At 40.3% G+C, this 12,565-nt stretch overlaps 1 protein-coding gene across 1 annotated transcript in view; it reads right to left on the bottom strand.

Annotated features, from left to right (window-relative positions):
* LOC139386568 (rho GTPase-activating protein 21-like) overlaps positions 1-11,701 on the bottom strand; it is an 81,424-nt gene extending 69,723 nt beyond the window's left edge. Inside the window, exons 1-2 of the mRNA XM_071132222.1 lie at positions 11,497-11,701; positions 10,374-10,596 (exon numbers count right to left, since the gene is read on the bottom strand). Of these exons, the coding sequence (XP_070988323.1) occupies positions 10,374-10,445 (72 nt within the window). The 5' untranslated portion in view covers positions 10,446-10,596; positions 11,497-11,701. The remainder of the gene's footprint in view (positions 1-10,373; positions 10,597-11,496) is intronic.
* Between the last annotated feature and the right edge of the window lie 864 nt (positions 11,702-12,565).

The following is a 12,565-nucleotide window of genomic DNA, read 5'->3' as shown; positions in this document are numbered from 1 at the left end:
TGTTGTGCTGTTATGTAACACCAGATAAGCACCATAGGTAGCCAGTAATTATGGAGGGCACTGTATGTTGTGCTGTTATGTAACACCAGATAAGCACCATAGGTAGCCAGTAATTATGGAGGGCACTGTATGTTGTGCTGTTATGTAACACCAGATAAGCACCATAGGTAGCCAGTAATTATGGAGGGCACTGTATGTTGTGCTGTTATGTAACACCAGATAAGCACCATAGGTAGCCAGTAATTATGGAGGGCACTGTATGTTGTGCTGTTATGTAACACCAGATAAGCACCATAGGTAGCCAGTAATTATGGAGGGCACTGTATGTTGTGCTGTTATGTAACACCAGATAAGCACCATAGGTAGCCACTAATTATGGAGGGCACTGTATGTTGTGCTGTTATGTAACACCAGATAAGCACCATAGGTAGCCAGTAATTATGGAGGGCACTGTATGTTGTGCTGTTATGTAACACCAGATAAGCACCATAGGTAGCCAGTAATTATGGAGGGCACTGTATGTTGTGCTGTTATGTAACACCAGATAAGCACCATAGGTAGCCAGTAATTATGGAGGGTACTGTATGTTGTGCTGTTATGTAACACCAGATAAGCACCATAGGTAGCCAGTAATTATGGAGGGCACTGTATGTTGTGCTGTTATGTAACACCAGATAAGCACCATAGGTAGCCAGTAATTATGGAGGGCACTGTATGTTGTGCTGTTATGTAACACCAGATAAGCACCATAGGTAGCCAGTAATTATGGAGGGTACTGTATGTTGTGCTGTTATGTAACACCAGATAAGCACCATAGGTAGCCAGTAATTATGGAGGGCCCTGTATGTTGTGCTGTTATGTAACACCAGATAAGCACCATAGGTAGCCAGTAATTATGGAGGGCCCTGTATGTTGTGCTGTTATGTAACACCAGATAAGCACCATAGGTAGCCAGTAATTATGGAGGGCCCTGTATGTTGTGCTGTTATGTAACACCAGATAAGCACCATAGGTAGCCAGTAATTATGGAGGGCCCTGTATGTTGTGCTGTTATGTAACATCAGATAAGCATCACAGGTAGCCAGTAATTATGGAGGGCCCTGTAAAAATCAGGTGATAAATGAGGTGAAAGTCACTGGAGAAGGACTGTGCAGGCCTCAAATGCCTTCCGATCCCTCGGGCATGCCAACCCTAGTTCACCGGATCTAATTTAGCCGTGGATCTCATTCCAGACATCTCCAGTCCTCAGTTGTGGAGAGAGGATGGCTGGGGGTTGTTGGCTGTCCGCTATTCAGTCCTGAGAAACAGACGCATGCCTAGCAGGGCTGTCATTGCTCTTCACATAGTTAACGCTGTTGTGACCGACCCCCAGCCAATAAATGACATGCAAACATTCCCTGATAGTCCGACCGGCTCTCGCCTTCCTCCCTCTCAGCTGAGTCAATGTGCCAGTTGCATGCTGAAAGCAGCAGGACTAGACAACCAAACAGAGGCACTGCCTCTCCAGTTAAACACTGATTATGACTGGGGCAAGTTTGATGGTTACAATGGAAACCTAAATGGGGAGGATGAATAAAATGTGATGCATCTATTGCCTCTGGCTATTGAGACAAAATGAGAACATGGGTTACTATCAGTTCAGTGCAAACACTAACTTCATGTATCACACATCAACTACAAAATACAAGCACATTACAGAGAAACACACAAATAATCACACATGCCTTTCAGTGTATGAATCACTACCAGAATGGCAGAGTCTAGTGTTTGCATTGGGTGTGGCAGTGGGAACAGGGAGTGTGTGAAGCACTGACTGAACTTAATAAAGATCTGGTTCATTTCATATCAGACTGTGGAAAAGAGAGCAGATCAGAGCATCAGAAGTCATACATCAGTCTTTTGGAGCTTAGGACCTCAATGGATTCCTAGCCTGTGCCATGGTCACCACTTACTGAATGTGCTGTCGAGCATATCGGGGAAAACATGACTCTTAGGTTACAGAACTAAATGTTTAAGGACAACATGAGACATAACATGACTTTGAATGTGGTTTAGGACTTACCCCATTTAGTCACCAATTCCACAAATTTGCTTTAATAAAGGCTTTACACTTTTTTCTTCATTAGAACAACATGTCTTGTACTATTTATAATGTATTTAGTGTTGTTTAAGCTGTTCCAAACTGTCCAAAAGATATATAATATTAATAGTAAATGCTCCTTTTTCTTGATCTTTGTTATTATAAGTAATGTCATTATCATTCGTAGGCTTATTATAGCAGCCTTGTATAACCACCATTGAGCTGTAGGCCTAAGACCGCATTCTGTTTAGTCTTAATAAATCAAATTTGACTAGTCACACACACACACACGGTTAGCAGATGCGAGTGAGGCGAAATGCTAATACCGTAACTTACTGAGGTCTACATTCCAATACTTCTTTAGGCTACTGTATCAATCCATCACTCATTCCTTCATGTCATCACACAGCATACCAGTCATTCATGATTTGAAATGCAATCAAGCATTTTAGGTTTAATGTCAAATAAAGCGAGCCTTGAATAATTAGCTTAAACAAATAAAACTTTCACGAATGAACGCAACTGTTTTTAGTCTTTGCTGTAATAAAGGCTCAACAAAAACGTTACAGAACCTGCTACGCTTATAATTTATTTTGTGTTTACATTGTATTCATTCATACATTCTATACAGCATCTGTTTGGCACACATAATATGCAAGCAGAGCCTTCTCCTTACATTATTTTTCTTGATCTCCAGTATTTTCCACAACTAGTCAAATTTATTCCACACATCTGACTTTCCCTTTACCTCATGAGCCACCAGTAAACGTTCCCCCATTTCTAGTTTATTTGACATGTTCTCTGCATCCATTTTTCTATCACGTTACAGTGTTTAGAGTTAGTTATAACCAATTTATTGATATGCGATAGGTCAGGCCTTATAGTTCACTATTCTGAAAGGATTTGTTTTACTGGGGGAGATCGGGTAATGAAATGTTGTGCAAGAGCACAAAACACTACATCTCATTTTAGTCCTGTCCGAATCTGCCATGGCAGTCATTTTTACATGACAGAAGAGTAACAATTCCAGACAGAATAACCTGTTTTTTGGTGAACTCCAAGGTCCTCTGATAATACGAGTCCCGTGCAAATCGACATCCCTATGTTTTGAAAGTAATGTCAGAGTTTGACAGGTGTTGCTAGCGGTTTACGCAAGAAAACAATAACTGATTTGATAGATTGAACTAAATTCTGCATTTAAGCTATATATGAATGGCCTACATGTAGCCTATCATCTTTCACAGTGAATGCTTTTGTGCGTATGAATTGAATATTGCCAAATGCATCAGAAAAATGTATTTAAAGCAAACCTTGCTGTTAATAGCTCACAAAGCAGCAGCATACAACTAACCTAAACGTTCAGAAAGGATAAGTTCACTTTCTCATCCAAAGCTTTAAAACTCATCTCAAGTGAAATTGCACTGTTTAGCTCACATCTGAAAGCTGAGGGGCATTTAGGATGTCTACTGCGGACTGCTAAAATATCCTAAAGATTAATATCACACTTCCTTAATTCAAATATTATGGCGACACTATACCAAAGATGGTTTGGTATGGTTCATAAACTTGGGAACCAAGCTCGAGTTGTGTGTGGCCCTACCACCTGGACATGCTAAAATACTTACTCCATCTTTATGCCTAGAATAAAAACCTCCAGGCTTACATCGTAACTGTCAATTTCTTGAAAAAAAAAAAAAGATTTACAGGGGGCAGTTTAGGAAAAACGAATCCTGTCCGAATCGTCCTCTGGAATAACGGACATTCTGGAGTCCATAACCAATGTTCTCTAGTAATACTAGTCCTGTGAGAATAGGTATTTGGTCACGTGACAACGCGATAAACACTGATGTTCTGTGGCGGTCGCTGCAGCAGGGAGGAGAGAGAGAGACACTGCTGTCTTTTTGATTTTTTTAACACAGGGCAAAAAGTCTGATCCCGGCCCTGCAGAATCAAATCAATTGCCGGTCGGACTTCCTCTAGTCATTTGTGTGTCTTATTTATTTAATCAAACAGTTTGCTTAAAGCATCAGACAAGTTCAGCGAATATAGTTGATTGGATTAAAACAAATAGAATGTGTCAATATATGGAAGAAGACACCATTAAAAATGTAGACCAATCGATTGGTCTAAAGAAGAGATTACTTTTTTAATATGATATTTTATTTTTTAGCTGGAGACAGCCATAATGTGGTTTAAAACATTATCTGGCATCGTTATCCAACAATGCCTCTGGCATACTTGTACTGGCATATTAGGTAACATGCTTTAGAGACGGAGTGGTTATGGTCATTTTTAAGGTTGAGGCTGTGGCCCATCCCTCCATGCCACAAAAACTACAACACACACACACACACTTTGGTACTAAGCTAAGCCTGGACAACGACTGTTCTCCAAGTATTTTTTTTCTTCAAACAAAGAAGGGATGAAGGCAATTATCTCGTTAGTCTTTCACAAGTATGAGAAAACACTGACGCATGGCCCCTATGTTTAGAGACTCCGATGACATCACACCATGACACACTGCACAGACCACAAGACATCAGGCCTAAATACATCAGACCTCAGTGTGAAAAAGGAAATCTCTCTGTGGGCTGCCAAATTCTACACCACATCCAGTCTAAACCAAGCACTTCACTGTGAAAAGCCTGAGATGATGCTGCAGAGGGCCTCTGGTGTGAGTTTGCCTGGGATGTTTCAGTCTAGTAATGCTGGCGCTAACTAGCTTGAGTATCATTAGTTACCCACATACCTTGTACGTGTTATGTAGCCTAATATGTAATACAATTTTACAGTACCTGTAATCTTGGTGCAGAAGGGAGTTGCCCCATTCTGTGATTTCTGGCCTTTTAAGATGATTAGGACCTACCACATGTGCCGAAAGATCGTTTGAAAGGAACATGAGATATTTGACAGCCTAGAGGAAGGAACATTTCTGGGACAATTGGGGTTGAGCTTGGCGTGACTTCTCAGCCAAGCCCCTCTTGCCTTAACTATGAGTGAGTGGTTGTTCCAAGCATGGGAACGGCAGCCCCCTCAGATCTTCTGTGAGCCAGTCATGCTTCCACTTCCTGGCTGAAGGTTGTGGTGTATAATCAGAATGTCCCGAAGCAGTACTTGCAGTTCAGGTTTTATGCCCTATTGTTTTACAATTCCCTAAACTTCAGGGAAAGGGGAATGGGAACAATAAACAAATGAAAATGGCATTTGTTCACCCTGCAGGTCTGCTCCTAAAAAACATTTCTCTCCACACAGGTGTCACATCTCTTAATGAGGGCTGGGCGTGCCCACTGCACAGTGCTCTCCACTATCGCAGTGCTGAAATAGATTGAACAAAGGTTGGCTGGCGCAAATAGACAATGTCAAAACAATTGTTTTACGCCATGCAGAAGTATTAAGCCTTCAAAAAATATATACACAACCAGCAGTAGAGTAAACATGCACACCCAAACTCCTCACCCTTGAGACATTACACTGGCCATCTGGCTTTGTAATGTGATGGGAGTCTAATAGAAGCATATTAGGTTTTGCAGCCACCATCAATGAACTCATTCAGTTCATTGAAATAGTAGTCTGACTGACTTGTTGATTAGGAGTGCCATCTAAAAAGGCGGGGTTAATTATGCAATATAGACTTTACACAGTGTTAAAGTTTACACATTTCTCAGTGTCCAGCCTTAAAGTGGAATGGAGAAGGGGAAAAAAGATAGCCTAAGCTAACCCTATATTTACCAGAGACTGAACGTAACAGACAACCCAAAGGCTACAGGAAGTAAGAGCCACCCTCTATCCAATTGAAGATCAATTTTCCCTTCCGTTATCCATCAGACAGCCATATGATGCTCTGTAAATGGCTGCTAAACTAGTTAAGCCATGGGCTTTAATGAGGTACAGATCACAGGAGAGGAGGATATGCCTAGTAGAGCCTTTAATGGTCAGGGCTCCTCAGAGAAAAACATCCCATTCAATAATGACACACTACTTACCATGGAGAATAGCTAGACTGGATGCATCACTATACTATGTCTCTTTTGTTCTAGCTACACAACGGTTTACTCTCAAATATCTGTGAGGGGCAACTTGATAAAAATAGGTTTCTATATAATAGATTAAACAGACTTCACAGGAACAAACATGACTCGAGTGATTTCCTCTGGGTCTCCTCTGTGATACTTTAAAAAATACACAGGTCACACATTTTTTATTAAATACCACATTACTTATTACTAGTGATACATTTATTGTTTTAGAAACATTAAAAGAACGCTCATTCATTTTTTTGTGTATTGTTGGTGAAATTTTAGCCGGGAAAAAAAATTGGCTGGTGGATCAGAAAGTGAATTGTATGCCCTGGAACAAGTGCTTGTGAAGAGCAGAACCTACTTTGACTGTGACTGGGGAACCGGCTTGTTTTCCCCCCACTCGCTTCTTTTTGACAATGTCAAGCAAAGTCACATTTCTTCTAGGCCTATAAGAAAAAGGGGCTACATATATTGTAGTAGGCTTGTAGTAGTGCTGCCAATCATGAAAAATATGTTTCCGTCAATTGAAAGTCAGGGATGTGTCATCAAGCTGTAGTAAGACTCGGGCATCCTCTAGGAGATAAAGTGAGCCTGACCTGAGGTTAAAGTACTGTACCTCCACAGAGCAAAACATCAAAACAGTTCCTTCAGAAGATATTCATACCCCCTCGACTTATTCCACATTTTGTTGTGTTACAGCCTGAACTCAAAATGGATTCAATTAAATCTACACACAACACCCCATAATGAGAAAGTGAAAACATATTTTAGAATTCTTAGAAAATGTATTAAACTAAATACAGAAAACTCATTTACATAAGTATTCACACCCCTGAGTCAATACATGTTAGAATCACCTTTGGCTGCGATTACCTTTCTGGGTATATCTCCAACGAGCTTTGCACACCTGGATTGGATCTTTAAGCCCTCAAGTTGGTTGTTGATCCGTCTTGCCATAGATTTAAGCCAATTTAAAGTCAAAACTGTAACTAGACCACTCAGGAACATTCAATATCATCTTGGTAAGCATCTCCAATGCATATTTGGCCTTGTATTTTAGGTTATTGTCCTGCTGAAAAGTGAATGTCTCCCAGTGTCTGTTAGAAAGAAGACTGAACCAAGTTTCCCTCTAGGACTTTGCCGGTGCTTAGCTCTATTCCATTTCTTTGTGTATTAAAAAACTCCCTAGTCCATGCCAATGACAAGCATACCCATAACATGATGCACCCCTCCGCTATGCTTGAAAATATGAAGAGTGGTCCTCAGTGATGTGTTGTATTTGCCCCAAACATAACGCTTTGTATTCAGGACATAAAGTTCATTTCTTTGCCACAATTTTCAGCAGTTTTACTTCGTGCCTTATTGCAAAAAGAATGCATGTTTTAGAATACTATTTATTCTGTACATGCGTCTTTCATTTATGTTGTTGATCCATCCTCAGTTATCCCCTATCACAGCCATTAACCTCTATTTTAAAATCAACATTGGCCTCACGGTCAAATCCCTGAGCGGCTTCCTTCCTCTCCAGCAACAGAGTTAGGAAGGACGTCTGTATCTTTGTAGTGACTGGGTGTATTGATACACCATCCAAAGTGTAATTAATAACTTTACCATGCTTAAAAGGGATATTTAATGTCTTCTTTATTATTTTACCCATCTACCAATAGGTGTCCTCCTTTGTGAGGCATTGGAAAATCTCCCTGGTCTTTGTGGTTGAAATGCACTGCTCAACTGAGGGACCTTACAGATAATTGTTTGTGTGTGGTACAGAGATGAGGTAGTAATTCTAAAATCATGTTAAACACTAATATTGCACACAGAGTCCATGCAACTTATGTGACTTGTTAAGCTAATTTTTAGTCCTGAACATATTTTAGGCTTGCCAATACAAAGGAGTGGAATACTTATTGCCTTGAGACATTTCAGCATTTAATTTCATTAATGAATTAGTAAACATTTCTGAAAACAAGTTCACTTTGACATTATGAGGTATTATATGTAGGACAGTGACACAAAATCTCAATTGAATCCATTTTAAATTCAGGATGTAACACAACAAACGTGGAAAAGGTAAAGGGGTAAGAATAATTTCTGAAGGCACTGTAACACACTCAGGAGTTTGTTCTTAAATCAATGAATCAAAGCCTGTCAGCTTCCTGTCATCATTTCCAGTAAGTCCTGTAGACACCCTCCAGGGGGTTTCCAGCTCCAAAAAAGCACATTAATTAGTAACCGAGTGTGGGACTGAGGGGTAGTCTGATTACAGGGATACAAATCTTTACAAATGGGACGCCCAGTGATAACATTTCGAAAACAGTTTGCTAATATTGAAAGTCTAAAAGACTTCAGCTGTGGATTTTCTACCTAAACTGAAACTATTAAGGCATTCATGTGTAATTATAATGTGGGAATAGTTTATGTATGATTAACTAACCTATAGCTTTTCACTGTTCTATTGGTTTTATCCATTTTAACCCCACTCTCCCTCAGATTCTACTCAACAGAGAGAGGAAAAGGCTGAAGTGGAGGGCTGAATATTAGATTAAAGGGGAAGGGGCCATGCCAATGATGTGTCCCGAATTCTGCAGATCCTATAAATAGGTGACCTTCCACTCGAAAGGAGCGTGGGCTGAAGACGTTTAGACAAAGGTCTTCATTCAGATGACAGACAACCTACAGTGTAAAAGGAGACCTCAAACTAAAAAGGAGAACAGTCAAACTATTGAGGATGAAACTTGAGGTGTCTGAGTCTACTTCAGAAGTAACAGCCCATGAAACAAAATGTTGACCTTTCCAATTACTACAATTAAAGGCAGGCACAATTACCGTATAACCGATGGTTATGATGCAGACTATTATGACAATAAAATAACTGTCACAACTGTAAAAAAAAAAATATATATATATATATATATAGATATCTATCTATCGCTTGGAACGAACAGCTAACTGAAGACAGTACGGCTGTGCATTTGTTGAGTGAGTTTCTGTGATAACATGGACTCTTAACAATGGGATGAAACGTTGTTGCTCCTTGCTGAAACAAGCAAGGTGTTGTAGCAAATGAGCACACAGAAAGGTGAACGCAAAGTGCAGCAGCAGCACACATAGAAATATAATTATTTCATTATATGTCTATGGCAGCACATGCAGTCAGGAGGGGAGGAGAAAATGTGGGCAAACATTTTTACAAACAACTTCGGCTCGCCAATTACCGTCATCCAAAATTCCATGACCGTCACACCCCTATCTACAGTAAGGAACAGAGGATGGATGGGCAGGCTCACTTTTAGCTTCAACTATCTTTGTGCTTTGATGATCATTTGTTCTGAGTGAAAGGTCTCAGAAAAACACCCTTGGCATCACCAGCAATGAGTGCCCTCTACATTTATTACCAAGCACCAATGGAGGGCCTTCTCACTTCCCAGGGCCAAACAACGCAGAGGGATGCAATAACAACAACTAGAAGCAGCTGTGCTAAAGTGTCAAACCTTTCAGGAAAGTCTCCCACACCAAACAGGAAGGAGTGAGTGTAAAGGTTGTTGCCTAATCACACACAACAATACAGGTATGCTATAAGACTGCTCTCCTGCTAGTGAATGGGGCCAATTCAAATCAAAAAATAATGAAAATCTGAAGAAAGAGTTGTGAATGGGAGAGAATAAGAAACAGAGGGAGACTAGATGACAGCGAGAGTGGGACATGATGAGGAGAATTGGAGAATATAGGATTGTAGAGAACTAGAGGGGGGGAAGTGTGGGGGGGATTGGCCAAGGAAAAACATTGATGAGGAACAGACCAGAGAGATAATAAAAGAGCGGATGTGACATGAACACCTGGAGATTAATGTTAAAATATGAGGCCCACTGTATGGGAGGATGAGGTAGGCATATTCTCAGACAGTTTAGAAAAGCCTTTGCAACAATGTGTCCAACATGGACAGAAAATCTGCCAGAAACAATTCTCCCAGCCTTTTCTATTGATTTCCCCATCGACGGTCAATACAAACTACAAATAAAAATGGCATGCAATTCACAACACATATTATGGATTGGTGTATTGTCCTCAAAGAGATGACACCAAGAAACAGATTTGCAAATGGTTTGTGTTTTAGAGGGCACAGAGCTTACATCTAATGAATAATCTCCAGGACCCCAATTTCCATGACAAGAGTTTAGGGTCACCCAAAAACAACCTTTAATGTGTGTGTGTGTGTGTGGGGAGGGGGTAAGCTGTTGGAATTTAGGGCATGAATGTGTGTGGGGCTTATGTACCTCGCACAAAGAGGATCTGGTCAGTCCCTCGTCCTCTTCATCGCATGGACCTTTCCAATGTGACGCCATCATTTCACTTCACACAAGAGGTGACAATCATTTAGTGTCCACATCGAAAGCTATAGATCCCACCAAATAGACAGCAGTAGAGTCCTCCAAGTAGAGTTCGTCTCTACAGTTCACACAGCCATCCTTTATCTAGTCTTTGGTCCAAATGGTTGAGCTGAATGTGAAACAAGATTATTTCAACGAATTGCGTTAGCTAGTTACTGCTGTATGAAAACACAAAATACACTTGTTTTGTTTAGCTATGTCATTACTGTATAATCCCATTTTAGGGGGCACCAACTTTTTTTATCAATAGTTTTTTATTATATGATCACAACATTGATAAAAATGTGAACATGATAGCAAGCTAATGTTTGAAGTATCAAGTATCAGTATTAACTTTCAGCAAAACTGCCGTATGAATGATTAACGTTACTACCAGAAGCAACAAGTGGGCAGGAGAAGGCGATCGATGAGACTCGCTAGCGGAGTGAGGCAAAACGCGCCACCCTGTTGATCTCTAGCTTCGATGCAACCAGGTTTTTACAGAATTTATACAAAAGTAGTAGTTTGTTCTCGTATTCGGTTAATAATGGAACGAGAACGAAAATAGATTTACTAGCTGGCTAACTAACGTATTTCACTGGTCAACTTGCTAACTGTGAACTTATTTTCTAATCAGATCAAGTATAAAATATGTCAAGTGGCAAACAAAAGACAGGCACGCCGATGTTCCTCCTGCCCTCAAGCAGTGCCCTGGCTGTCCGGCTAACTTGAAGCAGCTAACCTGCTAACGTTAGCTGGCTCTGATCAATACTAAATCAAACGAAGTTTTCTTCAACAAACAACTTCGTTGTGGGGTGAGTGAACGTTAAAATTACATGACACGATACAACAGGGTTCTCGTAAGTGTAATTTTGTAATCTAACTAAGAAACTTTCCAACCTTATGTGGAACCTGTTTAGCTAGCTATTCTTCAGTAACTTGTCGTTGGTGATAATAATAATAAAAAACTGCCTATCGATGCAATTTGAGGTTAACTACTAGCTAGCATGCTAATAATGGGACAACCTACCTGTTGTGAAAAGCGACGTTACATACTGTGTTGGAACGTATTTATTTCCCATAAAAAAAATAAAAAAAATATTTTGGTCCTGTATATGTTTCGATCATATTTCAATATCCTCACGAAATACACAGTTGTTTGCAAAGTATCCCAGCCCAACTCCAGGGAGACACACGCGGCTGCTGGAAGTTGGAATTTTGCTTCCACCGTTCCCGAATCCCAAAGATCATCCTCCTTTCGCCAGCGCCAATCACAATCAATGTAGTAACTTCCGCTTTCAAACTTGACCAATCGTATAACTCATTACAAAGTCGCAAGAGAAACTCATCCACAAAGGTTGTGTTTTTGTTATTCCAATGAGGCAGAAACTTTTTGGACTTTCAGAAAATAAAAAATAACGGGGATAAAATAGTTCTGAAATCTGCCTGTTGCAACATGATCACTTTGAAAAGTTTGATTTTAAATGTTTTTATAAAACCTCAAGACAACTTCCCAGTTTGTGCTGCTTGTATCAGACATCAATGCTGGTCAAACTACTCAACTGTGAGCCACCCTGTGTCTGTCGGAATCTCTCTCTATCACACACAAACACTCATACAACAACAGCAACTGCTTGGCTAGATTACAAGAGTCACATGGTGGCTGGTTCAAAGTGGGGTGAGAAGGGTTTGGCATGTGTATGGCAGTGGCGTGGAATGTGTATTCCCACTGTATGAGAGAAAGAGAGAGAATGAGAGAGGCATGCACAGTTCCCCCTACCCACCATAATCATCAACACAATCATCATGACCCTCTGGTTTTCCTCCACAGTAAAATCTGGCATACACTGGCTGGGCTCGCCGACTGAATTATACTGGAATTACAGCATTTTAGGTTAAGGTTTTGCTGTTTTGCTTTTTTTTTTGGTAATTTGACATTGGCGCTAGTTTAACATTTAATACTTTGATCTGTTTGGTTAGATCAGTGTGGAATTCAAATGACATGGTCTGTGTTGTGGTTTGTTACATTTTACGCATACTCACACACTTGCACACACGTACACACATAAACCAGAAAGGAGGGACTAAAAACTGCTGTG

The sequence above is a fragment of the Oncorhynchus clarkii genome, chromosome 28 (assembly GCF_045791955.1).
Source record: "Oncorhynchus clarkii lewisi isolate Uvic-CL-2024 chromosome 28, UVic_Ocla_1.0, whole genome shotgun sequence".
NCBI classification, from domain to species: Eukaryota; Metazoa; Chordata; class Actinopteri; order Salmoniformes; family Salmonidae; genus Oncorhynchus; species Oncorhynchus clarkii.
This window is presented reverse-complemented; position numbering and strand designations above follow the sequence as displayed.